The sequence below is a fragment of the Mesoplodon mirus genome (genome assembly GCF_964341445.2).
Source record: "Mesoplodon mirus genome assembly, chromosome: 9".
Classification (NCBI taxonomy): Eukaryota; Metazoa; Chordata; class Mammalia; order Artiodactyla; family Ziphiidae; genus Mesoplodon; species Mesoplodon mirus.
The window spans coordinates 27,049,685-27,076,877 of record NC_138985.1 but is presented as its reverse complement, the minus strand read 5'-3'; the positions used below and the strand labels follow the sequence as shown (position 1 = coordinate 27,076,877).

The 27,193-nt window shown below is 49.1% G+C and overlaps 1 protein-coding gene across 4 annotated transcripts in view; it reads left to right on the top strand.

The window, feature by feature from the left end:
- GLI3 (GLI family zinc finger 3) overlaps positions 1 to 6,212 on the top strand; it is a 281,589-nt gene extending 275,377 nt beyond the window's left edge. For all 4 annotated transcript variants that reach the window (XM_082631920.1, XM_082631922.1, XM_082631919.1 and 1 more), the window contains exon 15: positions 619 to 6,212. In XM_082631920.1, coding sequence (XP_082488046.1) covers positions 619 to 2,948 — 2,330 coding nt within the window. In that variant the 3' untranslated portion in view covers positions 2,949 to 6,212. The remainder of the gene's footprint in view (positions 1 to 618) is intronic.
- Positions 6,213 to 27,193: the final 20,981 nt, after the last annotated feature.

Here is a 27,193-nt window from a genome sequence, read left to right as displayed (position 1 = left end):
CCTGAGCTTACCTATATGCCTTCTGCCCTGGTACTTCCTGTAACTTGACACTGTATATACTTCCAGGGACCCTTCACTTGGACCTTACACTGCACCAGTGAAGGAGCTTAACTCATCCAGGGAGTTGTTACTGTTTTCTTTAAACCAGGCATGGGCCATGTACAGCTCCCACCTGCTCTTTTTTTTTTTTTTTTTTTTTTTTTTTTTTTTTTTTTTTTTGCGGTACGCGGGCCTCTCACTGTTGCAGCCTCTCCCGTTGCGGAGCACAGGCTCCGGACGCGCAGGCTCAGCGGCCATGGCTCACGGGCCCAGCCGCTCCGCGGCATGTGGGATCCTCCCGGACCGGGGCACGAACCCGCGTCCCCTGCATCGGCAGGCGGACTCAACCACTGCGCCACCAGGGAAGCCCCCCACCTGCTCTTGTAAATAAAGTTTTATTGGCACCCAGCCTCACCCACCCCTTTACTCCTGCGCCCAGGCCCTTTGGTGCTGCAGGGCAGCGATGGGTAACCATGGCCGAGGCCGCCCGGCCCTGGAAACCGAAAAGAGTCACAGTTCGCCGACACCTGTGTTAAGTCATCCTGAAATGAACCCCTGTCTCCCTGGCTTTGTGTGCAGGCACGCAGCCCGGTACCGGCTGCAGTGTGGGCGGGCCCCCGCCCCTTCTCCCGAGCAGAAGCGACCTCTGTGGGGTGGACATCACCATGCTGAACCTGCTCAGCCGGAGCGACAGCAGCGCCAGCACCATCAGCTCCGCCTACCTGAGCAGCCGCCGCTCCTCCGGCATCTCGCCCTGCTTCTCCAGCCGCCGGTCCAGCGAGGCGTCCCAGGCCGACGGGCGGCCCCAGAACGTGAGCGTGGCCGACTCCTACGACCCCATCTCCACCGACGCCTCGCGCAGGTCCAGCGAGGCCAGCCAGGGCGACGGCCTGCCCAGCCTGCTCAGCCTCACGCCCGCCCAGCAGTACCGCCTGAAGGCCAAGTACGCCGCTGCCACGGGCGGCCCGCCGCCCACCCCGCTGCCCAACATGGAGAGGATGAGCCTCAAGACCCGGATGGCCCTGCTGGGCGATGGCAGGGAGCCCACGGGCACTCTGCCTCCCGTACAGCCTCCCCGGAGATGCAGCGACGGCGGGGCCCATGGGTACGGCCGACGCCCGCTGCTGCCCCAGGATGCGCTGGGCAACGGCGTGAGAAGAGCCAGCGACCCAGTGCGGACGGCCTCCGAGAGCCTCTCCCTGCCCCGGGTGCAGCGATTCAACAGCCTTAACAGCTTCAGCCCTCCGGTGTTGCCTCCATCCCTGGAGAAGCGTAATCTAGTGCTTCAGAACTACACGCGGCCAGACGGGAGCCAGTCCCGACACTTCCACGCGTCTCCCTGTCCCCCGAGCATTTCTGAGAACGTCACCCTGGAGTCCCTGGCCATGGACGCCGATGTGAGCCTGAACGACGAGGATCTCCTGCCCGACGACGTGGTGCAGTATTTAAATTCCCAGAACCCAGTCGGGTATGAGCAGCACTTCCCGGGCACCGTCTCTGATGACAGCAAAGCGCCCCACGGGCCAGCCTTGGGGAGCGGGCCCGGCGACTTTGACCCACTTGGGCTGCCCGGTAGCCACTCCAGCCAGCAGTATCGTGGGCTGGAACCGCCCTGCACTGATGCCAGTAAATCCGACCTGCCCATTCAGTGGAACGAAGTCAGCTCAGGCAGCGCCGACGTGTCCTCCTCCAAGCTGAAGTGCGGCCAGCGGTCCACAGCGCAGCAGGCCCGCGCCTTCGGGTTGTACAGCCACGTGGGCGTCCACCCACAGAATCCCTTGAGGAGTGGGGCTGGCCCGGCTGGGGGGTATCCGACCCCCGGGGAGCACAGCAGCTCCTTCGGGGGCCCGGAGCACTTGGTGAGCCACGGCGGCGGCGGAGCTGCGGGCACCAACGGGAACGCCTTCCACGAACAGCCCTATAAGGCCCAGCAGTATGGAAACTGCCTGGCCCGGCAGCCCGGCTTGCTCGACGGGGCCTGCGGTGCCGGGATCCAGGCAGCAAAGCTGAAAAGCATCCCCATGCAAGGGAGCGGGAGCCAGCCAGATTTTGGCCTGTCGGTGGCACCGAACGAGTCAGCGGGCAGCACGGTGAATGGCATGCCCAGCCCAGACCCGGTGGGACAGGGGTACCTGGCGCATCAGCTCCTTAGTGACGGCATGCACCCCCAGGGGGCAGGCCGCCCCGGGCAGCACGTGCTGGGGCACGGTAGCGCTACCTCACATATCCACGTCTATCAAGGGCCAGAAAGCGGCCTGCCAGGGCCTCCCAGCACCGGCATCCAGCTGTCAAGCCTGGCAGCCGTCAGGGGCTACCAGCCGTGTGCCAGCTACGGGGGCAGCCGGCGCCAGGCTGGGCCGAGGGGCGGCCTCGCTCTGCAGCCAGGACAGCCCAGTGACCCAAGTCAGACCTGCAGGGTGAACGGCATCAAGATGGAGATGCCAGGGCAGCCCCATCAGCTCTACTCGAATGTGCACAGTTACTCTGGTCAGTTCTATGACCAAACCATTGGCTTCGGTCAGCAAGACGTGAAAACTGGGTCCTTCTCTGTGTCAGAAGCCAACTGCCTGCTCCAGGGGGCGAGCGCCGAAAACTCTGAATTACTCTCCCCAGGTGCTAACCAGGTGACGAGCACAGTGGACAGCCTCGACAGCCATGACCTGGAAGGGGTGCAGATTGATTTCGACGCTATCATAGACGACGCGGACCACGCCAGCCTGATGTCAGGAGCCCTGAGCCCAAGTATCATTCAGAACCTTTCTCATAGCTCGTCCCGCCTCACGACGCCACGCGCCGCCCTCCCGTTGCCAGCCCTGTCTCTGAGCACCACCAACATGGCAATCGGGGACATGAGTTCCCTGCTGACCTCCCTCGCGGAAGAAAGCAAATTCCTTGCAGTTATGCAGTAGGCATTAGGCGAAAAAAAATAAAAAATAAAAAGACTGCCAAGAGACCTGAAACTTTAGGAGTTTAAAAGTTTAAATTGACCCTTTTTTTTTTTGGCTGTTTCGTTTTTATTTTTTCTAGTTCTGTATATGTTTTAGCAATCTCATCTCACCTAACTGGGATGTGTTTCAAGTATATTCCTTTTATGGAAAAGGACTCTGAAAAACCCTAAAGTATTCTAGGGAGAAACTGTCTTCCATTTCAGTTTTGAATCAGTATTGTTACACTCGAAACACCCTCTTTTTTTAAAAACTGTAAGCCCGCCCCCCCCCCCCCTTTTTTTAGTAAACCGGTGTAAATGTGTGATGTGCATGTTCTTTCTTTCTTTTTGGAGAGAGGGCAAGTGAAAGGATTTGACATGTTTCTCTGTTACTCCAAGGAAATAGGAACTGGTGTGCTTGTCACCAAGGGGTTACACTTCCAGCTTTTTTCCATTTTCCTTTACATGTGTCCAACGTTTGTTTTTGTGTTTTGTTTCTTTTGTTTTTTAATTCCCACACTGGGCACGAGAATCAGAACATGGAGAGTGAGTTTGGGAATCCATGGAGAGTGAGTTTGGGAATCTCTTGTGAGTGTACTGTATCAGAGGTCACAGGTTTTTGAGATGCTCCTTGCCCGCAGTTCAGTTCAGAGCGTGCTTTAGACAGATTCACACAGGTCGAAATTTGGGACTCTTGTACATGAAATGGTGTGCCCACCATTGGAGTTTAAAATTCTTCCTGTCCACACATGAGCTTAGGGTGGGTACGTCTGTACGACAGTTCTCAGTTATGGACCTTGCCTCCTGTCTCTCTTTCTGTCCGTGAATGTTCAGTGCTCTTCCAGGGAGACGGGAAAGGGCGCTGGGTGACACTCAGACATGTGCTGTTACTTTCATCTGTTCTGGTAAGAAGGTACATGGATTGCGGATTCAAGCTACTGTGGAGAATTTGGGGAATATTTGTGGGTTTGCATATTTGTTGATAGTTCCATCTCTTGCCCCGTTTTCATAGATAACTGAGAATTGATGATATCTAGTTCTGAGAATATAGGTACTTAACCCCACAGCTGGCTATGTCATTAACATACGTTAATTCCACTATAGTGAAGGAGTATTTCTATTCTAAGTGCCCTATTTTAGGGGATTGATAAAACTTGGTTGTAAAAGAAAAAAGCTCACAGACAAAGATATTTGGAATAAATCGCTTCAAATATTTTTAGTATTTGAAAGCACAAGGGAAGAAGTTTTGTAGCTGTGTGGATACCTTTTTTTTGCACCCTATCTATTAAGTGATGCATCCATTTAAGAAGTTAAGTGTTCTATGCAGTTTGTCCTTAATGTGGACTTAATCTGGACTTTTGTTTTGGATTAAAACATTTCAAGATTTAAAAAGTGCAGCTACTCCCCAGGTGCAGTTGCTACACATAAAAGACATACTATGTGTGCACAGAGTACGTGGATTATCCAGCATTCTACTTTTAAAAATACGTAAGCTATGAAAATAAAACATCGACATCTCAGGCTACCTGCCGTATTCTGTCCCCTTGACCCTGGAGTTGGATTTTTCCAAAGTGATTCATGAGTCCATTATGTGGCTTTTCCCTTTATTCCTGCCATTTAAACTATATTAGGCAAAATCAAATAAAAGTATTAAATAGAATATTAGGACCAGCCCATTTGTCTCATGTTTATGTTCTCTCATTTGGACCAAGAATCTCAGTGTGGAAGTAAAACTGCCCTTTGGGACTTTGGCTAAGACAGTTGGTTTGCTTTCAACTAAATGAAAGCAGAGAAATGCTGAGGTTCTCCGGCCATCCCCACCCATCCCCCTGTGCAACACCTACATGTAAATCAAAGGAAGCATCTGCTTCAGAACAGAGTCCAAAATCAAAAGACAAGTAATGATCTGAGCTAGGAGAGTTGAGTCTCTACCACTTTTCAGTGGAAAGATCAAGGCATTTTCTGTGTTCTTCAAACAGGTCATGATCTGGTTACAAAATCAGTAATCCCTTCCATGAATCTTGTTTTTGCCATGAACTCAAAATCTCCAGGTCCTGGTCTGAGCTTGCATGCCCTTGTGGCTTAATCCAATCTCTGTCTTCCTTCTCCTCCATCTGAATCCTTTCCCCACTAGCATTCCTAGATGTGTCCTGATTTATCAATTGACATAATTTCCCATGTCACCTTTGCCCTACATGGAAGGATGGATGAAGCCTGGGATGAGCATGGCTGTCACCTTGTGCCTCTGTTTTTCCTATGGTTTCTGGTGATTCTCCGGGTCACCCCCTATCTTTTTCTCTTCATACTTTGTTTTCTTGGCTCCCGCCTTCAGATTTGCAGGAGACACTCATGCTTCAGCTCAGTATTTGGCTTCTCTCAGTATGGAAATCCCAGAAGGATGGAGGAAAGGAGAGGTGGAAGAGGAAAGTGTATTTTTTCAATCTGTTGTGATAATGTAGGGAAGATCTTTTGGGGCCACTTACAAGTGTCCCGTCTGGACATGGATCTCTGTAGACTTGGCATCTCCTGTGATGGAGCCCACCCCCAGCCTCCAATCTTCTCTCCACTTCCCTGTCCCTTGCATTTAGGGAGGTAACACCAACTCTTTAGGGTCATGGCTACTTTTTAATGCAGGCTCATACACGGTACCGCTGTTTGGCATCCATGTTAAACATGTTCAATCCATTTTGTTTTCTAAACAACTGATTAGACTTCCCCTGCTCCTTACGCACTGGCTCACCCTCTTGAGCTGCAGAGTTTCGATTCTTGCGATGTATGTGCCTTATTTTATGTTAATGTCGTTGAAGCGAGGGACCAGTTGGTGTTGCCCAGTCAGGGCTCAAGGCTGCGTGCTCCCCAGACGAGAGCGCACGATTGTAGCAGAGTGAGCTGTCTTGTAACCTGGCTTCCCATGTTGTTTTGAACTGATAGGAGGATGTCCTCTTCTGACAAGTTACTGTTGTGTATCCTGCAAACGTGTAAGATAAAATACAAGTTCATTGTTTTCACCTTTTTTAGATTTTTTAAAAAATAAAATGTGTAATCCTTTTTTTAAAAGAAACACGTGTAAATACATTTAAGTATTGTAGGCATAGTGTTTGGACATGGCCGGCCCCGGGCCTTCCTCGGATCAGCCCGCAGCCCGTGCAATGCCCACCCGCGCCCACCTCTAGCCCGGGGCTGCAGCCCCGCCACAGATGGACTCTACTTTTGCTTTCAGAACCACTTAGTCTTTTTATAACAAAGAGAAAGAACAATGTTTCTTACAATGTCAATAAAAAACTCTTTGTACGAAACTTCTTGTAGGTGGTTTATTTAATTCACAGTTGAATGGGAAAAGGACTTTCTTTGGAAAAATCCAGAACCTGTGTTTAGACCCAGGCCCCCTGACCCCTGACACACACACACACACACACACACACACACACACACAGGGAACTTTTGCTCTGAGACCCAGATTCCTTATCCCAAAGATGGAGAATGGGGCAGTACACCCTGCTAGTGGTGTGTGAGGAGGGGGACCTGGGAGGCACACCAGTTGTAACCTGGACTGTTTTTCTTAATTTTATCTCTGCCAAACTCTAGGAAGAAAGACATGAATAGGTTTAATGTCTAACAACTTGTCCCTCTTTTATATATTATCCTCTCATTTCAGAGATACCCTACCACATGTCAAGAGAAAATCTGACATGGTAGAAGCCTACCTTTATGTGGCTTTTAATAACTGACATCAGACAGAAATATAAGCTATTTCTCTCATTTGTCTTTTCTTGTCAGCTTGTAGTAGTTTTCTCCAGATCACTATAAAAGACTCCAAAAGAGTTCCCTTCCTCTTCCTGAGTAGTATCAGGTGTCTTTTGAGCCACCAGCTGAAGGCATTAGTTGTTGCTGAGAAGGACAGGTGGTCCTGGTTGTCAGTATCACAGGGTTACAAAGATGGGTGCAGCCCTCACACACAGGTGCACACACACGCACAGGTGCATTAGCACTGTCTCAGGGAACCTCCTGTCCCGTGGGTGGCGAATGTTTCTCTCCTTGTCCTATAGCAGAGATTGTCCAGTCATAGCGATGCTTCATGCTTTTCTCATTCACAAAGGAGTATTTCCTCCCATAAATCCAAAATTCTTTGCTTTCATAACTAGATCCTTCACATAAGGTGTCCAACTGCGTTGAGAAAAAAATAGGAACTTATGCCCTGTCTTAGGTATAAATTGTCAGCTTACAAAGAAGCATACGAGGTAGCAAGTTAAATTAAAATAAATAAGACAAATGAGGCTAATAGAAGGAAAAAGTAGGAAATGGGACACTCCTGGGAATGAGACGTATGACAGACTCCTGTCAGTTCATGTGAGCAGAACGCAGGTACCACTCACAGCTTTGTTTAAAAGATGCCTCCGGTAAAGGAGATGTGAAGGAGGCGGAGTCAGGTAACATGGCAAAGCTGCAATCCATTTGGTATTTCATAAAGATTTATATTAAGTAATTTTGGTTCAAAGATGTTATGTGTTACCTAGAGAAGAATATGACAGGAGAATTCTAGTATTAAGATGGAAAATTTTAACCAAGTGCCAAAATGTCTTATTCATCCCTTTTTCCTCCATGGCTTTCTCTTTATTTTCTTGGCAGTTTTCCCCCTTTGGTTTGTTAAAAAAAAATTCAACTGAGTAAATCTGAAGATCTAATTGGCTCTATTAAACTGTTCATGAGTGGAGCAGCATATCCTCTAGGAAGTAGAGAGAGACTCCTAGGTTTGTGCAAAATGGAAGGCTTTTATGGAAAAGAGAGTGGGACAAGAAAGTCATTAACAAGAGAAAAATGAAAGTTCACTGGAGGAAAGTGAGAGTTGGGGTGATGATGGCCCCTTGTTGGCTGAGCTGCATTTCCATCAGCTGCGTTTGTTCATGGTCAGGAAGAAAATCTTCCTTCTTCCTACTGGAGTAGTAAAGTTATTGTACTTCCTGTTTGGGAGTACAAGGTTGTCTCTTCCTGTGGGGGGTCTGTAATTGACATCTTCCTGTTTGGAGTAATTGACAAGGAGTGGTAGTCTTCCCTACTCCAATTTTCTTTGAGGTTTCCCTTTTATTAATTTTCACAGGTTTTACTTTATAGTATATTCACTATTCCAAATACAACCTGAGCTAATCTCTCCTTTAATGTTAGCTTTCTTAAAATTTCATTTTACCAACATAAACCTGGTTTATGCCTTCTCTACCTAGTTATTCAAACTCTTTACTATTTTTAGGAATAGTAATAGAATCTAGAATAGAATCTGGTTTTAGGCTTTTTTTTTTTTCCTTTCCATATAGTTTGTGGCCCATACTCACCCAGCACAGGCATGGAATCTTAGGTTCTCCAAATGTTCTCACCCTTCCCTGAATCTTCCACACCCTCCCTTACAGCTTCCAACCTTCCTCAATGCCCAGTGGTAGGTTATGATGGTCTCTGCCTTCAGAGAACTTACAATTTATCTGGGGATATTAGACAGACAAGAATTACACATTCCGTTCATTCAACAGCACTGCCTTGATGTCTAATATCCCATTCAGATTCCTTGCTAGGGACTGGAGACGGGAAGATGAATAAAGCAGTGGATCCGTAGGCTTGTATCCCAGTGGGAGGGACAGACATGTAACCACAGAATACAACGGCATGCCATAACAAGAAGACATTCAAGGGCAGGTTCAGTTTGGGGCGTTATCCATCTGAGATGCATATGGCAGGGCTTCTCAACCTCAGTATTATTGACATTTGGGGCCAGAGAATTCTTTGTGGTGGGGACTGTCCCACGTACTGCAGGATGTTTAGTGGCATCCCTAGCCAATACGCACTAGATGTCAATACCACCCCTACCCCCAAGTTGTAACATCCAAAAATGTCTCTGGACATAGCTACATGTCCCTTGGAGAGAAAATAATTCCAGATTGAGAAGCTCTGGCTTGAGGAGTGAAAATACAAGGAGACACATACTGTAGGCAAGTGCCCAGAAGACAGATTTAAGTACCAACCCAGACTTGGGAGCCTGTGGTATACAGGTGAGAGATGAAGCAAAGGGTAAGAGCACCATTAACAGGCACAGGTATTGAACAACAGGAAGACTGAGGGGCTTCCCTGGTGGCGCAGTGGTTAAGAGTCCGCCTGCTGATGCAGGGGACACGGGTTCATGCCCCGGTCCGGGAAGATCCCACATGCCGCGGAGCAGCTGGGCCCGTGGGCTGTGGCCGCTGAGCCTGTGCTCCACAGCGGGAGAGGCCAGAGCGGTGAGAGGCCCATGTACCGAAAAAAAAAAAAAAAAAAAAAAGAGGAAGACTGAGAAATGAACCCTAAGGAACGCTGGTCCCATGGACCAAGAGGCAGGGAGGGCACAGGTGAGCCGGGCTGGACAGAGGGGGAGAGGGGGTTCAGAAGCCAGGAGAGACTGCGTGCTCTGGAAGCAAGGAGGCATACTTCAGGAGGCCAGTACTTTCAAAAACAATATGTAGGTCCAGGGAAACATGGGCTGAAAAATACCAGTTTTAAGAGTCAGGAGACCCCGGGAGGCTATGGGGAAACATTTATCAGTGGGGTGGTGAGAACAGAAATGGGCTCACAATAGTTGAGGATCCAATGACACATGACACCAAGGGGAACTTGGTGGCCTCTTTCAAGCAGCCTGTGCCATGTCATCATCCCAGATGCCATCAGGACTAAGACACATGTTGCTCCATGTTCTCACTAAGAAAGCAAGCAAGCATGCAATTAAGCTGTGACATCATGCTTCCTATCCTCTAAGAGACAGATGACAATTTCAGTGGCATCATGGGCACCTCAGAGAGTAGGAAATACATGATCTCCAAGGGAAAGAGACTGGAGAGGTAGAAAGTGGGATTCTTCTTGTTTCCCTTCCTTTCTTCCATTTTTCCTTTCTTTCTTCCCTCCCTTTTTCTCTCCCTTCCTTCCTTCTTTTTTTTCTTTCTTTTTTTTTTTTTTTTACGGTACGCGGGCCTCTCACTGTTGTGGCCTCTCCCGTTGCGGAGCACAGGCTCCAGACGCGCAGGCTCAGCGGCCATGGCTCACGGGCCCAGCTGCTCCGCGGCATGTGGGATCTTCCCGGACCGGGGCACGAACCCGTGTCCCCTGCATCGGCAGGCGGACTCTTCAACCACTGCGCCACCAGGGAAGCCCTTTCTTCCTTCTTTAACGCAAAGGGCTTGACCATGTTAATCATCCAATAGGAAAGAGGCAGAGGAGAGGAGGTGCTTGATGTTGCAGTGGACAAAGCAAGCATCATTGGAACTACCTGGACCACAGGATGGAGGCTTCTCCAGGGAAATGAGGGAAGGAGAGAAGGATGCAGGCAGGTGTAGACAGAAGCGAGGTGTGGGTACAGGAGACCGAGAGGCTGAGGGAATTCAACAGTCACTGAGACCTGTGAAAACACAGGCTGCTCTGGCACATGTCAGGGAGGCCAGTGACCTTGAACTGGGCCTTCAGGACGAGTGGACAGTGAGGAAGGGAGTGGAAGCTAGGAGGGAACAGCATGAAGTCATGTGAGGCTCACAAGTTCATACCTGCAGCTCCATCCCTACAGGATCCAGATCGGATCGACCGGGGGACAAGACTCAGGTGGGAGATTATTGTGATCTTTGGGGGGAAAATAACTTAAATACCTTTTGGCAGTGATGGTGGGTGGTATGTGGAAGGGAGGGGGAGTGGAGGTAACGCCCTTGGACTCAGACAGGAAGAGCCCAGAGCTGCTGTGCCTTAGGGAGGCAGGAGAGTGGGCAAGCGAGGGCCCCTCACCATTTTCTTCCCATTCCCCAGGAGGTGGGGTCCAGCCCAGCCCTGAAAAGGCAGAGCAAGCCCAAGGAGCAGGAGTGCTGGGGAGAACAGGGACCCACAGAGCTCTCCATCACTGGCTCTTCACCAAGTGAGCAAGAAACTTTATGTGGTATTTCCAATTAATCGTGCATAGAGGGTTTTGGTTGTTTTTTTATTTTTCATATTAGGAGACTATTTTAACAAAGTAACAGACGTGCCTCCCCACTCTTATCTCTGCCTCCCACCTGCCACAGCAGCTCTGCAGGGCTCAGCTCACACCTCCTTCTTGCTCCTGATTTCCCTTTTGCTGGAGCTTTCCCAGGCCCGGGCTCAGTGAGTACGTGTGAGGTGGCCTGGAAAGCCGGCCAAGCAAGCTGGAAGAAGCACTGGCAGACCCGGAGAGCTGGCCAGCCTCGCCCCAGCGCCGGCCCCTCGGGAGAGAGGCCCGCTGCTGCCTGGGGCCGCAGCCACTTACCGGGCCAGGGCAGGGAAACGGGGTGGATTGGCTGTGCTGTCTTCCCGAGATGCTTTTGTCTGATCAGCCTTCTTAGTCAAGCTCTAGCTGAAGAAAGATTCCCCAGCCACCCCAGTGAGAAGCAGCTAAACCCCTAGCCTGCCCTGCTTTTAAAAAAGCTCTGGAGTTGGCATGAGTGCTTCTGATGCCAGTGGTAAAGGGATATCACAGGTTCTCTGTGCCTGAACCATTGAAATAAAACCCCCCAAAGACGTGTTTGGTAATATTTTTGACCCAGTGCATCAGTGGTGTCTACTAATTGCCCTGACTACCAGCTGGAGGGCTTATGAAACAGTGGCTTATCTTCTCTGAGATCAGGGGGAGGGGAGGCAGGAGAGAACCCCACAGAATAATCCTTCTTTGCTCGGCCTGCCTTCGAGCCCCTGCACTCCTGCAAGGACCCCTAAGGAGATGGGAAAGGGACGGCTTGCCCCTGGAGCAGCCCCGCGGGCCTCCAGATCAGTGATCTTCCCCCGCAGCTGGGAATCCTCCTGTTCTCAGTCTCAGCCCACGTGATCCGTGCTCAGCAGTTGGACCCTGGCTCCTCCCATTTGGCAGGCGCAGGCCTGCAGCCCTCAGGGCTTGCAAGGGCCAAATGCACTGCAGAGGTGTGATTCATTGAGTTCCCAGAGGAAAGAGAGGCAGCCAGCTGGCAGAGGATTACTGAACAGCCAGTCCAAGGAATTCCGTTGCTGTTTGGATGGAGATGAGCAACCAGCTACCTCACTTCTCTTCCTCCCCTGCGGAGGCGAGGGGATGGAGGCCGGCCAGGGCTTGGGGGGCAGAGGAAAGGGACCAGGCTGCTTCACTGACCACCAAGATAAGGGTCTGTGGCCACGTCCCCAGGGAGTCAAGGCAAGAAATCCTTGCATTTTCATTTGAAGATGATTCTGGGCGCCCCCAAATATTTATCCAAAACACCCCAAGATGCATTGCCCAGAGGTAATTTTTTAATAAGCATCAAACTTGTTAGGCAAGAAAAATAATATTGGCTAACAAACAAAACAAGCCCAGTGTGTACGTTACAGATCAGTGATTGTCTAGTCTCCCGGACAGGAGATTTCTTTCCCCTGCACGTTGGCTATCTCAGGCTCTCCGGGTGTCTACCAGTTACAAATCCATTGTACAGTCATTCTTAACCCCGTGACACTTAAGAAACTGGCTGCTCCTTGAACCCAGGCCCCTGGACACCTCCCATTTGATCCACACCCTACACAGATGAAGTCATGAACCATCACAGTAAAGATTTCTCCTGAAGTTCATGCAAAGAACCAACCCCGAGGACCCCATCCAAGCTCCCTCCCCTTCCAGCTTAGCTTCCTGTATCCCTTGAATTGAGGTAACAGGTAACAGGGTGAGCCTTTTTCAACTACCTCTGCCCTACCTGCAGGGCAAACAAACAACTCTCTCCGAGTCCCAAAGCAGTTGGGAGAAGAACAGAATGTTCCATTGACTTTCAAGACAGAAGGTCAAGGAACAGCCTTTCCTTGGGTTGCCTTGACCTGGGCTGTCTTCACTTGCTGTGCAGTTTTAGACGATTTAGTATCACTTTCCACTGTTCCGACTGAAAGGCCGACAGCTTCCAACACGGCGGCCTTCCAGCTGGTTGGAAAGGCGTTCTGAGGCTCTCTTAAATCAAGTGGGCTTAACATTCAGCCAAAAGGAAGGTTTTCAAAAATAAGCTGATTTCAGTCCCTCCTTACTGGCCTTGTGCACCAGGATTCCAGCTTCATTCAAACACAGGGTTTCCCTTTCAAAGAAGAAATACAAAAGGGGTACAGGCAAGGGGGTTGCTCCGATCCCACCCCCAGCTGGTGGCTTGCAAGTTCTGGCTTCTCCCCATGGATGGTGATTTTAGCACAGATCCCATAAGTTAAGACCTCAGTCTTCCACAAAATTGCTCCCATTTCAGAAAGCCCGCCATAGGTTCAAGGGGGTCCCCAGGTCACTTGCACGTCTGACTGACTAGCTACAAATTTAGGGGTTCCCATGAGCCCTCAGGTCGATAATTCTCCAGAATGACTCACGACTCAGGAAAGTGCTGTACTTACATTTACAGTTTTATGATAAAGGATGCACCTCAGGAAGAGATGAAGGAGGGGATGTATAGCTTGAGGTCTCTGGGGGTACCCTGAATGCAGAGCTTCTGTGCTCCTCCACATGTGAAGTCAGCGCCTGTCACCTTCTGGGCACATCAGTGTGGCCCCCATGGAGAAGCTCCACTGAGCCTCGGCGCCCAGAGGTTTTTTCAGGGTTTCATCATGTAGGCACAATTGATCAAATCACTGGCCACGTGATTAAAAGCAATCTCCAGCCCCCATCCCCTGCCCAGAAGCCAGGCCGGCTCAAAGTCCCAACCCTCTAATTTCATGGTTGGTTTCTCTGGTGACCAGCCCCCAGCCCTGAAGTCATCTTGGAGACACCAAGAGTCACCTCATGAACATAAACTCAAGTGGGATCCCATGGGCTCATGAATAACAAAAGCACTGTTATCACTGGGGAGATCCCAAGGGCTTAAATCTCCCCAAATTCTTTATTACACAACAGAGAGCTCCTTGGAAATGCCTAGAAAGGAAGCTCTGAGGTCCCAGCTCACCAGAGAAGAGCCAGCCCTGGCTGGCATGGGGACAGAGTGCCGGCACCTCCTCCGCTAGCTAGATGTCATGCTCTGAGCATCAGTGGTGTCATCGGCAAATGCGGCTTCATTATTTATGTCTACCCCAGAGTTACCATGAGGAGGGCTTCAGATGGTGGTTAGAAAAATGCCTGGCACGTGTAGGAGCCAGCGAGCATTCAATGCACATGTTTATCCCTCACCCGGACAATGATCCCACATGACTGAAGTGCAGGAAAGGAGACCCACAATGTGCAGGAAGGTGGAGACCGCCAGAGCCGGGGATCTTACAAAGGGATGCATTTACGCCTTTACCCGCCAGCTTGCCAACTCTTGACTCACAAAGCCAACAGACGTGTGCACCTGGGTCAGAGTTCTCAGACTGAGAACAGAACACTAAAAAGATATTTCCATCTAGACCGACCTCAGAGGAATCAACAAGTCCAAAGAAGCAAATACTGAAGCTGGTATTTTACCCAAAGGTCTGAGATGTAACAGGTTCCTGGTAAACAGTAGTGCTAGAATTTAGATCTTTTCATCCTGGAAGAGCAAAAGAATATGACTTATTTACAAGTCCCCTACATACGAACGAGTTCCGTTCCTAGAGCATGTTTATAAGTTCAATTCGTCCGGAGGTCCAACAAAATTAGCCTAGGTACCCAACTAACACAACCGGCTATATACTGCTGCTTTTACACTTAATCTGGACATCCCGGGCTTGAAATAAAGATCCTGTACTACGGTACTCTCTACAGTCCTGTACAGTAAAGTACACAAAAGCACAGCCACCTGTAGAGGATGCACGCACGTGACAATGTATGCCAGACACGTGAACTAACTTACGTGATTGGACGTGTGAATGCACGTTAGCATCTTTGAAAGTTTGCACCTTACTGTATTTATTTATTTGTTTGTTTTCTTTTGGTCATGCCATGAGGCTTGGGGGATCTTAGTTCCCTGACTAGGGATTGCGCCCGGGCCCATGGCAGTGAAAGTGCCGATTCCCAACCACTGGACGGCCAGGGAATTCCCCAAGTATGACTTTTTAAAAAGACATTTTATTATCATGTATACGCACACACACACACAAATACATTTACACGATCCAGATCCACCCTGCTGCCCTTTCCGTCTCTGCCCTCTACCACAGCAGGGTAGCAGGATCCATACTTCTTTGTCCGGTCTCAGGATCAGAGCTCAGAGACAATCCCCATGGAGCCTCACCAAACACTATTCCAACGTCATCCTCAGCTAGTTCATTGCAGTAGTTTTGAAAGCGGAGGATCATTTCTTCACACTTATGTTATCACTAATTTTGTTCTTTGGATGCTTCAAGTATTTAGAATTTAAGATAAATTATCTTCTGTAGAATTCAAGAATAAGACCCAGCGGTAAGTCTGATGATTAGAAACATATCCCTGTTCTGTGCAAAGACAGCCACTCAGTACTTTGGTGTGTCTTCTCCCAGGCTTTTTGGTGATGCATTTCTTTGTTCCAAATAACATTTGTTTTCTTATTATAAAATGAATACATACTCTTTGTGGAAAACAGAAAAAAAATCAGAAACAAAATGTCAACTGTCATTCAACCACCCAGAAATCACTGCTGTCAACTTTTTGTGATCTAGTTCTGGGTCTTCCTTATACAGGTAACATTCAATGATGAAAATTTTTCCATGTCATTAAAAATTAGAGTAAAACATGTGGCTATGGACAAGGGAATGGAAAGACCAGTGACGGGGAGATGGGACCATCGCTTCTGTGCCAAGGTCCTCCTACCCCTTAGCTGCAGGTTGGCCACATTCTTTCTTTCTTTGAGCTTGTGTATCTGTAATACCATCACGATTTTCACACTCAGCCTAAGATACAGAAGAGGTAGACAAAAGCTGCTCTGTGCCTGGTGGCTACTGGAAAAATGGGTGATAAATGGGCGAGAATGAGGCACACTCATGAAAGGTGGAGTCACAAGAGCAGAGGCTCTGGCACTGAGACCCAGTCAAGCTCTCCAGCTGCTACAGCAGTTCAGTCCCTGAGCTCCCCTGGAGGCAGACAAGAGGGGTCAGAAGATAAAGGAACGTACGCTACAGGCTGCTGAGGACGAGATGGGTAACCCATGCCTCTCCACTTACCCCAGATCCTACAACACGCAAGGCTGGAAAATGCTCACCAAGGTTCCAGGGGACCTTGATAATCTTTCCGAACCTCGGCTCACTCCTGCAGGCCACGTGCGCATATGCAAAACCGCAGTAGAAACCTGATTGGCTGCTGGCAGCATCCGCAGGAAAGGCTAGGGATGCGCTGAGGGCCAAGGACCCCGCTATCTCAGCGGCTGGAAACAGTCACCTGCAGTCCCGCCTGCTCTGCCTGCCCTCTTGTCACTGTCATGGGCGCCACCCTACACATGCTTCCACAGGCGCTGGCAGGACAGGGGTCTGCACCCCTGGATATGGCTGAAGTAGAGGAATGGGGGTGTGGGGGAGCCAGCGGCCGAGGTTTCGGGGGAGAGCAGACTGGCTGAGGGGCCTACCATCTAGGTCGCTCAGGGCAGCGTGTTGGATTCTCCTGGAGCCTTCATATCGCCCTCTGGCTGGAGCTTGGACCAGAGGCGGCCGACAAGCGAGACCCAGGGGAGCGTGGCCTGTGGGTGTGGAACTTTGGAAAGGGGTGGGGAGCTTTTATGATGGAGACACTTTGAGATGGCCTGAACCACGGCCAAACTTTAACATGCTGGTGCAGAGGTGGTGCCCAGCCACACCTCCCCCACGTTCCCGTGCCTTCCTGTGCATTTCAACGTTGCCGTCTCCCACCCAGTCCCTCCCCGCTGCCCCCCTCCATGACATCCATGCCACCCGCTGCTTTCTTTACTTGGAATCACCCACAGTGTCTGCATGTTAACCCCGCAGTGTCCAACAGCTACCTGAGTGGCCCTTGGTCCAACACACTAACACAGAGGGGCTATTGGTTCAGTGCCCGGCTTGGCTTCCTTGCACTTCTCCCCAGACAGACAAGCAGAGGCCTCAGGACTTCCAGAGAGTCAAGGACAGTGTCTATTGAGTACTTACTACCGGTGTGTCCAAAAAGAACATAATGAGTTCTTGTCTTAAGGACCTCACAGTCCAGATGGGAAGAAAGAAAAGCATGCAATAATTCCTGGAGTGGGGCTTCCCTGGTGGCGCAGTGGTTGAGAGTCCGCCTGCCGATGCAGAGGATGCGGGTTCGTGCCCCGGTCCCGGAAGATCCCACGTGCCGCAGGGCGGAGCGGCTGGGCCCGTGAGCCATGGCCGCTGAGCCTGCGCGTCCGGAGCCTGTGCTCCGCAATGGGAGAGGCCACAACAGTGAGGGGCCCACGTACCGCCAAAAAAAAAAAAAAAAAGTATCATCAGTAAATACTTAATACTCTGATGTTACCGTTAACAAGGGAATTGATTAAACACATTATGTGACATAAATACAGTGGAGCACTAGACAACTCTCAGGATGTAGATCTATGTGTTGATGTGAACTGATGTCCATAATTTATTGGGTGGGAAAAAAACCTTTAAAAAAAAAATAATTCTTGGAGAGAATGAGACGTGTTGTGAGAGCTGAGGCCCGGGGTGTCAAGGAGGGACTGAGCTGCCAGCGTCCGTGAAACAAGGCGAGTGGAGTCTTGTATGATGCTGGTGGCACCAGGCAAGCGGTGCATGTGAATACTCTGGACGTCAGGGAAGGGCTGTAAGGATACGAGCGAAGGTTGGGATGGGTAGGTGTCTTTCAGAAGATGCAGTGGTGGAGGAAGGTATAGGAATTGGTGTGAGACGGCAAAGTGGACCCCGCGGCTGGGGGCAGGAAACAGACTAAGTCTGGCCAGAGAAGGGAGGGGATTGACAAGAGCAAAGACTCAGGGCTACGACCCCCGATGAAGGAACCTGGGCTTGGTCCTGAGGACCAGAACCGAAGGAAAACAGCAGGTAAATCAGGGGGTGTGCTTTGGGAGAGCATTTAGAAGGCAGAGCAAGTCAGTGGTCCCCAGTCTAGAAGCCATCACTTTGGGAGTAAGGGATCCCCAATACAATGAGAACAGGCTGGTCTTTGGGAGTTTCGGATCCAAAGGCAGGGTCTGTTGCACCACGATGGCAAGAGAAAAATTCCTGATCCTCTGCTGACGTCTCTAGCTCCCTGGGTCGATGAGAGAAAAGAAGGCAAAGTGCATGTGCAGAAGAACATTCAGCCATCAGGCACAGTCTCTAAAATTTGACCGCCACTTTTCTCCCTCCCTGCACACTCCCCTCATCCCACATTCGGAGAGCTCCCCGGGGGCACAGCCAACCTGGAGGGCCTTCCAGAGTGGCTTCTCAGGGGGCAAAACTGATATGTCTCAGCCCCTACATTCTGAGCTGCTACTGCCACCCCGTGGTGGAAACAGGAATTACACCCACTCCTCCTCCCCAGTTAAGAGCCCCCAAGCCCACCTCCACCTCTACCTCTGCCCTCTGGCTGATGGAAAAAGAACAGGTGGACCCAACGCATAGGAGATGTTTCCCTGTCGGAAAGTGTAATGGAAAGGTTGAACATTAGGTAAAAAATAGTATCTTTGGAGATGGGGGTCTTAGTTCAAATGCGCTTGGGGATTCTAAATTTTATGAAATGAAACGTATTTAATATAAAATAGATGACCAACAAGGACCTACTGTATAGCACAGGGAATTATACTCAATAATTTGTAATAACTTATTAGGGAAAAGAATCTGAAAAAGAGTATATATATCTATATATCTATATCTATATCTATATCTGAATCACTTTGCTGTCCACCTGAAACTAACACAACACTGTAAATCACCTATACTTCAATTTTTAAAAAAAGAAATAAAAAAATAACTTATTTAGAGAAACATCTCTCTTGCTGATACTGTGATTTCCCTTCATCGGAACCAAAGACACTGTCTTTGTTTTTTACTAAATACAAACAGGAGGGCTTCCCTGGGCTGCCTGGGATGGAGAGGCGGGTGTGGGGTGGCAGTGGCCCCACTGCTGACCACACCTGCGTACAGTCTGGATAGAGCCATCCAGTCAAGTGGACTGGGACAGCTCTCAGCCTCTCTGTTGATTCTGTTTGCCCCGTCCCTGGAGTGGTCAAATCCAGTATTTCCTAGAGTGTTCTCATGTATTTATCATTTCCCTTATCTTTTTAGAGCTGTGGCTCCCTTTTTGGGAAGGCATAAACAGGACGCCCTTGGTCAGTGCCTCCATGGAACAGGGTGTGAGCAGATTTGCAAGGAACCACGAGTTACAACAGGATGAGGATGAATTCTGGAACCACAGCTATGAGGTCAAGTTGCACCCCTGGAGGTGCAGGTGACTCTGAGTGAGTTATTTAACCTCCTGTGAGCCTCTGTTTTCCTCATCTGTAAAATGGGGTTGCTCTCTATCTAGCAGATGGGCGGTAAGGATCAAACGAGGTGTTTTCTCTCTAGTGCACTCACTCCAGACCATTTGACAAGATCCTCTTCCCCTTATTCCCTGGACTGTTTAAACTAATGGGCTGTGACCCCTATAGTCACGTCCAGGTAATCTTTTCCAACACGGATGTAAGAGAAGTCTGTACAGCCGGAACTATGTGGCAACCCTGCCCTCCCAAAGGAAAGGACAGGTACAGGTCGTGGTGACAATCACAGGTCATGGTGACGACTTTGGGTGCCCTAGAGGAAGCCCACGGATGAGGCAATTAAGGAATTTGAAGAGCAGAAGTTAAGAGAGATTAAGGCAAGTGCCCAAGGTTCCCTACCTTGGTCTTAGAGAGCGAGGCTGGGTGCTCAGCCAGGGTGAGGGCAGGGCTCACGCATCCGCCAGCTCACTGGACTGCCTCCCTGGGGACAGCAGATGAGGGGAGAGGGCTACAGACTCAGAGGGAGGAGGGTCTTTTGACCCTGGACATGCAGGGCGAGCTGGATCTGTGGGTGAGAGGCAGGTGGGGTTTCAGGTGAGGTGGAGCAGCAAAGGCCAGGGAGAGGAGATGAGAGAACAAGGTCATGGGCAGTCGGGGTGAGATGGGGGCTGCCAGACCCAGGGCGCTGGGGAAGGGAGCCCATGGGTGGGCGGGAGTGGCACGAGGATGACGAGCTTTCCTGGGGCCATGCTGAGGGCAAGGAGACATCATGTGCAAACGTCCTGGAGGTCAGGGAGTCGGAGCGCCTGTGCGTGGGCATCTCATACTCAGAGCTCATCTCTGATGGCCTTGTTCATTTCTCAAAACAGAAATGATTTACTTCTAGGTGAAAGGGAGGAGAAAGACAGAAAAGAAACATAATAGACTGTCCCAGACAGGACCCAGCACCTTCCGGACAGAGGTCAGCCACCCTTCCTTGCCCATTGACGGTTAACGATCGATCTATGATTCTTTGCCTTTATACCCTTCTCCGAGTTGTCTGGGCAACCAAGGAAACATTTTCCTGCCACTAAGAATGCCTCAGTATTATGTAACAACCTAAATGAGAAAATAACTTGAAAAAAGAATAGATACGTGTATACGTATAACTGAACCACTTTACTGTACACCTGAAACTAACACAGCATTGTGAATCAACCATACTCCAGTGTAAAATGAAAAGTTTTTTAAAAAAGAATTACTCAGACTGCAGCTGTTGTGGACTTTTTTTGTCACGAAGGTTAGTTTTATCACTCCGGGGAAATTCTGTCAAGAGAGTCTGTGAGGTCCATGACTTAGAACCAGCGAAGTGGAGGCCTGTTTTTTTTGAATAAAACTGCTTTGAGGTGTGGAAGAAGGGAGCCCAGGGAGAAACGGTGGTCACACATCGCCCCCTGGTGTCCGCAGCGTTTATTGCACGTCAGCTGCCTCTAAAGGCCGGGAAGGGTGGCAGGACGTCCAGGCTCATCTACCTAACAAAACTCCTTCTTCCTAGGTCCTTTGTGTTTCTTACAAGTGTTCATCCCAGCAGCCAATGATGAGAACCAGTTTCTGTGTTTACCACTTATTTGCACACTACTTGGTTGCACAACCCCACCTGGGAGGCGGTCTGTGTGATAGTTAAAAAGCACGCACTTGTGTGAGTCAGCGTGAAGGAGTCAAACTTCAAACCATGTGGAATTAGTACCAAGCAAATGAAATACCAGTGAGAGGCAAAATTACGGTGGGTCAGAAATTGACAGCCTTGCAAAGGAAGTCAATCTGCAAAGAAGTGAATGGAGCAAAAGCGCAGAGAGAAACACCAGTGAAACACTACATGGAGAGAGACTGAGAGAAGATACAGAGAAATACCAGATGACTTTCTCTTTTCCACTGGACGTGGAGTTACTTCTTACATGCAGGTTCCACAAGTTTTCCTATATGTTTGCAAAAAAGGTATTTTGAGGAAAAAAAAAAAGATGCACTTTATAGACAGATCGGGATTCAAATGCTGGTGCTGCTGAGACAGGCTGGGACCTGGGACCTTTACTGCAGTGCTTGCACCTGGACAAATGTCTCCTCGAGCAACGGAATACAAAGTAACTCTAAGAGACTAAAAATAACTGCGCGCTGTGTGCGGGTGCGGTCAGCTATGAACAGTAAGATACAAAAAAGCCAAAACCCAGCTGCCACTTCTGAAGCGCTGGGAGAAAAAGCGGCAGACTGCGCATGATCCCTGCACATAGCACCACCAGGTGGATGGGCGGACTACACAAGCCACCCCTCCAGCCCCACGCATGGATTCACTCCCACCCTCACACCATTTAAGGGACCGATTCACTGCCCCCTCCGGGAGTGAGCAAGGGAACCTGTTACTTGTTTTCACACCCTCGTGCTGCAGCATGAGTCCCAATACAGCCTTGCCTGGAATTCTCCTCTGACCTCTTATCAATTTCTATTGATTAAAAAGTCCTGGGGGGCTTTCCTGGTGGCGCAGTGGTTAAGAAGCCGCCTGCCAATGCAGGGGTCACGGGTTTGAGCCCTGGTCTGGGAAGATCCCACGTGCCTCAGAGCAACTAAGCCCGTGCGCCACAACTACTGAGCCTGCGCTCTAGAGCCCGTGAGCCACAACTACTGAGCCCACACGCCACAACTACTGAAGACCGCGCACTTAGAGCTCGTGCTCTGCAACAAGAGAAGCCACTGCAGTGAGAAGCCTGCGCACCGCAACGAAGAGTAGCCTCTGCTCGCCGCAGCTAGAGAAAGCCCACGTGCAGCAACAAAGACCCAACGCAGCCAATAAATAAATAAATAAGTAAATAAAATTTATTTTTAAAAAGTCCTGGGACTTCCCTGGCAGTCCAGGGGTTAAGACTCCGCGCTTCCACTGCAGGTGGCACGAGTTCAATCCCTGGTCGGAGAACTAAGATCCCGCATGCTGTGCGGTGTGGCCAAAAAAAAAAAAAAGTACAAGAAGCCCAGTTGGTAACACTGCCATGGAGCATCTGTGTGACCCAGAGAGTGGCAAGTCCCTTAACCTCACCACTTCTTCTTTATTCAGCGCACTGAGTTCTGCACCTCACGCACTGCTTTGCTAGGAAGCGGGAGTTAAACAGGAAACACACCCTAATCTCCAAGAGCTTGCGGCTGGCGGAGCACAGTGACAGGAGGACATGATAAACTTCAGGACAGGCTGGTCTTGGGGACATTTCATCTGAGGACTAGAGACTGTGATAACTGTATCATTACATGCGATAACATGGGAAGCGTTTAGTGTGGTGTCTGGCACACAAGAAGCAATAAGAGATAGTTATTAGGGTTCCAAAGGGACCTTATCAGTTGGGGGCAGCCATAGGTGTGGGGAAAAGGTGGAGGTGGTATTGTCTAGACCAGCGCCATCCAATAGAAATAGACTGACAACCGTCAATACAGTGTCAAATTTTCTAGCAGCCGTGTGAAAAAAGTTCTTTAAAAGTGAAATTAACTTTGTCATAATTTTCTTTAATCTTATATATCCAAAATATCGTCAATTCAACATGTAATCAATGTCAAAAATTATTATTGAGATCTTTTACCTTTTTTCTGTTTGTACCGAGTCTTCATGATCCAGCGTCTGTACTGTATTTGCAGCCCATCTCCATGTGGGCCCGTCACATTTCACAGGCCCCACGGCTAACATGTTGGACGGAATGCGTAAGTGGGCCCTGGAGGGCTATGGAGGCACAGAAGGGGACAAGACACTGACTTATAACCTTGTGGTTGAGCTGGAGGCACGTCCTATGGTGGCTGCTGCCTGTCTAGGAGACAGCAAATCAGTGCTTGTTAAAGGGCCTCTCAAAGTCATTTGCATTAGAATCCCTTGGGCTGCTGCTTGAACAGAAAAATTCCTGGGCCCTGGCCCATCCAAATTGCTGGCCGCTAGGGATCGACATTTTTGAGAGGCTCCCCAAATGATTTAGGGGTCCAGACTTTCCTTTCCAGTGCACAGCATGCATGGCTTTGGAGTACGAGATGATAAGTTTTCCTATTTCTCATGCTTCTCCTTTTGGATTACGTGTCTGGAACAGGGTGGAGGTGGTCATTACGGCCCATAATTTGGGAGGTGGCCATGACTCGTTTGCCTGTGTCCTCACTCCTTCTTAGTGATTCCCTTCACCTGGAGTTTAAACTTGGCCGTGTTCAATCACCTCCTCCAACAGCAAGCATTCTCTCTGGCCCGTAGACTTGGTGCAGGCACATGCAGTGAATTTCCCATAGTATCTGAGGAGGCATCGCTTACCTCCAGTGGAACACCCAGCCATGTCCACCAACATCCCCATCCTGTACCCTGGAATGTTCCCTCACCCTGCCCTAACTTCCCCACCCAGAGGAGCCAGAGGTAGGAATTTCTAGGTATCTAGTCCCCTCTCTGATTTCTCTCTCTCCTCCATAGAACCTCCTGCCATAAAACCTTCTGTGTATGGAAGCAGAAGGGCAAGAGATAGAATAGTGCTATGAAGAAAAAGCTGATAGGATTCAAGGCATTTCGTATTTAAAAATAGTAGCTCCACATTTAGGGTGTCCTGTATCTCGGATATTATATGTTAAGCTATTGACTCTGCAAATGTCTCCGAGTGCACCAGCTCATCTATGTCTTCCAACACCCTGAGAGATAGCAACTAGATTTCATTTTACAGATGAGGAGAGTGAACCTCAGAGAGGTTTAGTAACTTGCTCAAGATCACACAGCAAGTAAGTAGTGGAAACAGTGTCAGAGCCCACAAAGACAGGAGAGAAAAACTCAGTGAGCTGAGTCATGAAACTGGAGTCCTACTCCACCCCTTTTGAAATCACTAACCATGTAGCTTAATGTAAATCTTTTACTGTTTCTGAACTTCACTTTCTTTCCATGAAATGTGATGGTCGAGCTAGACAGACTTGATCATTCTTTTCTGAATATTCATTTCCCCACTTGTCCTAAGTCAGGTTTCTCTGCCGGTCTTGTGTCTTACTGGTCAGTGACTCAGACCCACATTCTTAAAGGATCTGAGCCCTTAGTACCATGACATTCTCCAACCATGGCTGCTTCTCTGTTTCTTGTCAAATTTGGTCTGGGAGTCATGAGAGATGGCTGGATCACGTGGGGTCAACTCTTTCTTGCCCTCATTGCATAACAGCAAATGTATCTCCTTCTAAATGTCAGGGCTAATGAAACCTGCAAGTCTGGTGATTCCTTTCTGAACTGATGGATTCCTGACACAAGGAGCGTACAGGTATCAGGCTTCAGACAGAGCTCAACGTTGAATGGGGTCCTTCCAATGTTCCTTGTGATCCTCGTCTGGGAATCAAGATTTCTACTTATGTAGAGCCTAAAGCTTCAGAAATGGAAAGCTCAGTTTCCCCAAGTGGATCTTTGGGAATAATGGTAAGCAAGACACTGCCTATTTCAATCTCTTCATTCTTGGACTCTGTATTCTACTTGTCGGGGTAAGAACATAGTGTATGATTTAGTGTGTACACTTCACATGGAGGACATGTCCCATTCCTACATGGCATCATCTCCAAGGTAGTGCTAAGGCTGATCATTCCATTGCTCTATCAGGCTGGCAACTTCTGGTGGTATGATATGCCATAGGATCATAGGTCCTGAGACCTCCTGATACAGCTCCTTTGTCACACTTGGTTTGAAGCAATGCTCTATGGAATCCCATGTTGGTGGGTCAAATACTCTGCAAGCCTTTGGATAGGACCCTACAAGCAAGAAAAACCAACCTGTACTCAGAATATCTACTTATCCAATCAAGATGTCTTTCTTCCCCTTCAAGGATAGAAATAGTCTAGTGTAATCACCTTGCAACCAAGTAGGCATTGGAGAAATGGTGCCATATTCGATGGCTCAGCATTGGCATCTATTGCTGGTATGTATGGCAGGAGCAGTAGCTAATCAGACTTGCTGGGTGGGAACCTGGCCGTGGGACCCATGCATAAGCTCCTTCTGATTACACTGGCCATGAGCTCATTGCACCCGATCTGAGGTGGCCAGTGACAGAAGGTGGCAGTTGTTGAGTCTTATGGTCATTCTGTCTACCTAGCTGTCTACAGGCTCTTTAGTGGTGGCTGCTTTCTGGCCGGTATTAAAATGTGATACAAAATCTTCATGTATGGTACCCGCTGCATAGGCTGATGCACATGCCTCTTCCCCAGACCTCCTTATTCCTGATCTGCTCATATCTTTTTTCTCATGGCCATGACCAACAGCCAAACCATTCACTACTGCCCATGAGTCTGTATATAGTCTCACCTCAGATCACTTTTCTTTCCACACAATGTGAATGACCGCGTGCATTACCCAAGCTCTGCCCATCAGGAGGATTCACCTTCACCACTGGGTTTCAGGGTCGTCCTCTGATTCCGGCCGTATTTCAGAAGAGTCCATTTTCACCTTGCACCCACATACATAGCCAACCCTTTGTGAACCAAACTTGGTCTGCCTCCTCTTCTGATAATCATAATTGCTGAAGAGGAGATTCCAATACAGCAGTGGTGATTGACATGGGGGTCTGGGCCATGTGCTCCGGCAATTACTTGTGCCCTCTTCCCATCCCTGTTTGTTCTGGTCTTGGATATGCCACATCTAACGTAAAGTGAATTGTTGATGAGCCCGCCTGACCTTCCGGCCTAATGGATCTAACCCAGCTCATGATGGGCAGTTCTGGCTCCATAGTTGATCACGTGATGTCCTATTGTTCTGCCCTCTAAGATATCCCAGTAACAGGAGCTACTTTCCAAACAGTGTATAATTCTCTACTGCAGATGAGATGGCCTTGTGCCAGAACCTTAGGGATGCATGCTGGGATTTTCCCATCAGGGCTTGCCAACAACTCTACCACAGATACCACTGAAGCCATAGGTTCTTTGATGTCACATAGCCCATGTGGAAAGATGGTTTTCACTGCAGCCTGAACGTGTTATGGAGTCCTGATCTGCTCATGACCCTGCTCAGAGAACAATGTGATACTCTGAAGAACTGTTACATAAACGAGCCAAAGATGGCCTCTGTATGTGAACCCCTGGATTGTTTATTCTTCACAGCAAGCTGAGACTGATAAGCTCAAAACCCACTGGAGTCAAACTCAAAATTTTACTCGTTCAATTGTATTAAACATAGCTCAAATAATTTTAGCCACTTAGAGCCTGCTTGCTTTGTATACCCTGCCAAACTACACCCAACCTCTGATAGCACAGATAAGCCTCAGGGCTATAAAAAATCCCAAGCCTTGCTGTTCTTTGGAGCTCTCTGACCCAGAGATTCCCTGCTGTCCTGCTGAGTGACTTAGATCCATAAATCCCCTCCTGCCCATGAAACATATTTGAAAATGTTCCACAGTTGATTGTTGTGATGGCTGACCAACTCTGAATATACAACCACCATTGAATTATGTAGTTTAAATAGGTGAAGTGTATGGTGTATGAATGATATCGCAATAAAGATACAAAAACTATATTAAAAAAGGCAGGGTCAATTCTATGACTGAGTATCTACATAAATCTTATCTATAGAGAGGGAAGAACAGAACAAGGATAAAACTGGGCTTGATAAAGAAGTAATTGGTAAAGTCACTCATTTTTGTCAAGAGGGGGACTTGCAGTGTTTTGTCATTTACATAGCGATCTTGGCTTTGTCTGTGCTTAGACAGAAGTATGGAGCAGCCTGACTTTGTCTCACTTTATCAAGTTCTCAAACTGACCTTGCCTGACACTGACGCTGGCTGACACTGGTGAGACTGTTGGGGACCCGCCCCTCGGGGGAATAATGCAGACCAGCTGTGAGTGCCAGCAAGCCTCTACCAGCTCTTAAGTGCTGGACCAGTCCTTGGATGTCAGGGGCTGATTTTCTCCTTTCCCACACGGATGCTGGGGAGGTTCTGGGGATGCTTCG